Below are 4,809 nucleotides of genomic sequence, written 5' to 3' on the forward strand. Positions count from 1 at the left end.
GTAATTTCTATTTGTATAACCATCTGCTATCAGTTAAAAATGATTGCATCATCATACAACTCATTAGGATATAACCATATCCACACCGATAAAAATATAAGTAAGTTATAATTTTTACGTATAATATTATGCTGATTATTTAATTTTGTTTGAGGTTACATTGGTATAACAGAGTAATATTATTTATGTAATTTAAAAACTAAATACATTTTAATGCACTATAAAAAATATATGTGATATTACTTTCTTACCCAAAAACAAATACGCTTTTCTTCATAAATCATCAATTTCATTAAAACGATTTATGATACATAACAGTTTAACACTAAAAATTCTACAATAATCTTTTACTAACAGAATGACAAAGAATAGGTACACCTGCCTACACATCAACAAAATAAGAATGAAATACTCATTCACTTCAACTGAACAATATGTATAATATTATGGGGGTCACGAAGTGACTGACCATATTTTATACCTATTTTGGGGGTCGCATCACTAAAAAGGTTGAGAAACGATGGAATATTTACAATCTGCAGCTGTAATATAAATACAATAAACAAATAGGATTTATTTTTTTTATTTTTTTTACAAAATATTTACATGATTATATTATGAAGAGAGAGGCTGTCCAGTAACAGAATCCTGCATTTCTAAAATTTAACAAATAATTTTGTAATGTAATGTAGACAGATCTGAAATAAACATCTATTAGGATTCATATATTTTGTACAATTTTTTTGTCATTACAAATATCCAGTTTTATATATTTTAAAAATTTAATTACATTGCTCTCCAATAAGATTATATCATGCAAAACGGTGTTTTAGGTGAAGAAAACCAGTCGATAAATAAGAAAAATACAGATTTAATTAATTTAGTACTAATAATTAAAGATCATCAAAAATCAATGAAGTACCTACGTCATACAATTATCGTTTTCCAATTGATAGGTATAACATAAATAATTATAAAATATTTACTTAAAATTTTTTATCAGGAAAATTCATGAAATATATGATGTGTTGCGTCCCATTATACTTATTGAATTGCTGTGTGAAGTAGTATTAATGTCATTAATTCCTTTTGTAATATTTTTGGTAAGATTTCGTATAATATATAATATTGAAATCAACATCACAAATAATATTTCATATTAATTCATAGAATGCAAATAAAGGAATACCATTGACATCACCAGAAAGCATCAAGTTTATAACGGGTGCTGTGATTACCACCATTCACTTATTCTTGCCATGTCATTTATTCAGTCAAATTGATAAATATGTGAGTATAAACAAATTTTAAAAAAAATTTTATAAATGAATTATAATTTAAACATTTTTTAAAAGATTTTTAAACACCTACTTTTGACTTAAGACTAACTAAGTAGTAATTATGGTGAGTAAATAGTTTCAAAAATGTTTGCGTATGTCTTAAACGTAACTGATTTATAAGCTATATTAGACTTGATAAATAGTACATCTGCAGTATCATATTATATTATATTATTAATACGATATTGACTCTACTAATATTTATCTAAATTTCGCTTCATATCATATTTTTTTACATACAAATAATAATTCAAAAGTCAAACAATAAACATGCATAATATAATACATACATATTTTATATTATAACTTTATCATGCAATATTATATTGCATATAATTCATAGTCTTCTAATACAATAACGTATGGTTACTTAATTTCAGAATGATACAATAAATTTTGGTTTATATAGTTGCAATTGGACAGAAATGAGTATTAAGTTCAAGAAATTATTATTATGTACGATGCAAATTAATAACACAAATAATTTTAAGTTTAATATATCAACTAAGATTGCTGTCGACTTACAATTATACTCAAATGTATGTCCATATGTATACATTTAATTAAAAAATTGTTTTTTATTAATTAATGCATAACACACATAGCATTAATATTATGCATTAAATGATTTTATTTTGTATTTACGGTACCGTTTTATTTTTCCAGGTCATTCATACTACTTACAAAATACTGTCAGTTGTACAATCATTATTAAAATAGTCCAGATGAACATTAGATTCAAAATAATACCAATGAATTAAAAATATTAATTATTCAACCCGTACTCAATAACGTTAATAAATATTTATAAAAAAAATTCATTTTCATTTTCAATCGGCTTAAATCGGCTTAATTTCAATATTTTTAACTTACATTATTTTAATATACTTTTTAAGTTTCCGTAGCAATGATATTCACTGATGTCTGTAATAATAATGTCAATGCTTAGATGCTACTAAATGTCGAAATTATATGTAATTATACCAAAATATAAATAGTACATTACTATAACTTAAATAGGTACAGTCTTTTACGTGCTTCTACCAAATTTCTCCATTCATTCCGGTCCATTGTGTCATCCAGTCGTTTTGAGTTGTCGGTATCTAAAATATCCTCATTTACCCTGTCTAACCATCTCTAGTTCATCATGTCAATTATGTCTAGTGAATAGTAAGTTATATTATTAGGCTTGATAAATATAATACGAGTACCTCTATAATATAATATGATATTGATATTTCTGATATTTATTTAACATTATTTGTCATATCTTTTTATAAATAAATAAAAATTCAAAAACTTTACACAGGCTTAAGGGCTCATTCCCCTAACCCGTGAAATATTAAATCTAATATACCCTTTAGTGTACCTTAACCCTAGCAATAAAATATTGTTGCTCTTCCCTCTCTATACGGCACTGATAATATTATCATGTATAATAACTATTTATTTACAATGTATCTATGTAATTTTATACAATAATGTTTCACGTATGCTAACTTCATTTCAGAATTATAGAATAAACTTTGCTTTTTTTAGAATTGCAACTGTTTAATTTAGACAGAAATGAGCAATTAATTCAATAAATAATTTCTGCTTACGATGCACATTAATAATGCAAATAACTTAATATATTAATGAATATTATTATCAACTTAAATACACAAATGTATTTACATATTATCTATATACTTAATTTAAAATAGTTTTATACTCGTTTATCATATTCATACACATCAAACTATCAAAGGAATTTCAAACGATCGATTATTTCGACCAAATTGTATATACCAATTTTTATTATAAATCATACCTATGGGCATATAATTGACTTGAAAACTAATTTTAGTTGGTCATATCATACGTGAAATCCATAAGGATTTTTGTTAAACTCATATTCATTTTATCCGATGTTCGAATATTTAAAATTTGGGTAATATTCAATTTTGATTAATTACAATTTAAATTAAATATAAAATATGTGGTCTTCTCGATCTCGATCTCTTAACAAAGATTTTTCATTAGTATTATCTCGTCATCTTTTCCATCAAAAATACTGTCGATAAACAATACGTACACGCTAATGAGAATATTACATTGTTTACCGTTCACTCACCCAAGATTATAAGATTGTACGTTCGCATGTGTAGCGCTCCACAATTTCTTTTATATTAATAATCTTATACCCACTAATGTCTGTAAACACATTTACAAGACATGCATGCAATTTTAAAATGAACCATTTCGAACTCCTTAAAAACCATCAATTTTCTATCCTCTCAAATATTTTTATTTAGTATTAACGGTACCACATTTTTTTTTCAGTAATTGATAGTTACTCTCACTAAATATTATCAATTGTAAAACAAGAAGTAAGTCAGTCCGGATAAGCTTAAAATTCAAAATAATATCGATGAAATAAAATTAATAATTAAACTCGTGTGCAATAACGCTACGAACATTGATACGAACATTGATTTATAATAGATTCAAAATGTTTAAATCAGTATTGAGAACTTTATTATTCACAACTAGGGGAGGGAGCGTTTTTCGAGCCAGCCAACCTCCCAATCATTTGATGCATGTAGTGAAAAACGTGAAAAATTTTAGAATTGTTTCGGCGTTTGTTCTATCAAACGTTTTGTCCTAATATACTTATAATATTCTGCATCCTTGTATACTCAAATTTAAACGGACAGTAAAATTAGTTTAAGTTGACAAAATATTGACTATAGTACCTAATGAAATTGATTCGACTATGTTTTCGCTAACTACTAAAATATACATATCATAACCTCTGACTGTATAAGTGAATACAATTTCTAAACACTTTTTTAACTCATATGAATTTTGTTTAAAATTTCTTTTTCACTCTTTTTAAATTGAAATTTCAATATTGAACTAAAAAAATTAGTAACAAAAACTTAAAGAATCGTTATCATGTAAAATTCATGATAAATTTAAATACATATATGTTTTCAGAGATTTTATAAATAGTAGCAAAGGCGTGCAAGTTCGACGTGCCTTAGCATTTCACTATTTTTTTTTAGACTTAAGACAATCATACAAACACACCTGCACTAAGAAAATTGCCTATATTAAACTCCTTAAAAATATTCTGTATTAACGCTCTTCAATTATTATATTAATAAAATCATTTTTTAGAAAATTGTATGATTGTTTGTATTGTTTATTATTATATTATATTATACTATCATTGAATTTAAATTCAACACATCCATATTATGATTAGTGATTACTCATACCCATTTGACATATAATGTATAACATAGGGTGGGGGGGGGGGGGGTACTGAGTATACCATCTTGCTCTACACTGTTTTTTTATTTATCAGCTTCAAGCAGAGAGAAATGTTTGGAAGGTTAAAAACATGTTAATAGTACAATTATTGTTATACCGCCATTTATACATTCAAAACTTTAAATATCAATTAAAGTTTGCAATAACA

At 25.3% G+C, this 4,809-nt stretch overlaps 1 protein-coding gene across 1 annotated transcript; it reads left to right on the top strand.

Annotated features, from left to right (window-relative positions):
- The first annotated feature begins 814 nt into the window (after positions 1-814).
- LOC149056344 (uncharacterized) lies at positions 815-2,060 on the top strand. The gene is made up of 5 exons (XM_089227063.1): positions 815-918; positions 1,004-1,103; positions 1,171-1,290; positions 1,721-1,879; positions 2,007-2,060. Exons 1-5 carry the CDS (start codon positions 815-817, stop codon positions 2,058-2,060), a joined length of 537 nt encoding a protein of 178 aa, XP_089083189.1.
- Positions 2,061-4,809: the final 2,749 nt, after the last annotated feature.

The sequence above is a fragment of the Diuraphis noxia genome, unplaced genomic scaffold, assembly GCF_037042655.1.
Source record: "Diuraphis noxia isolate RWA-SAM2 unplaced genomic scaffold, SU_Dnox_SAM2 contig0004, whole genome shotgun sequence".
NCBI lineage: Eukaryota > Metazoa > Arthropoda > Insecta > Hemiptera > Aphididae > Diuraphis > Diuraphis noxia.

What these genes read in the sequence shown, in the direction of transcription:
- LOC149056344 (XM_089227063.1), top strand. Translation starts at nt 815, where the DNA reads ATGCAAAACGGTGTTTTAGGTGAAGAAAACCAGTCGATAAATAAGAAA. An exon ending in GATCATCAAAAATCAATGAA is followed by an intron (nt 919 to 1,003) that starts GTACCTACGTCA and finishes ATTTTTTATCAG; the next exon opens with GAAAATTCATGAAATATATG. An exon ending in TTCCTTTTGTAATATTTTTG is followed by an intron (nt 1,104 to 1,170) that starts GTAAGATTTCGT and finishes ATTAATTCATAG; the next exon opens with AATGCAAATAAAGGAATACC.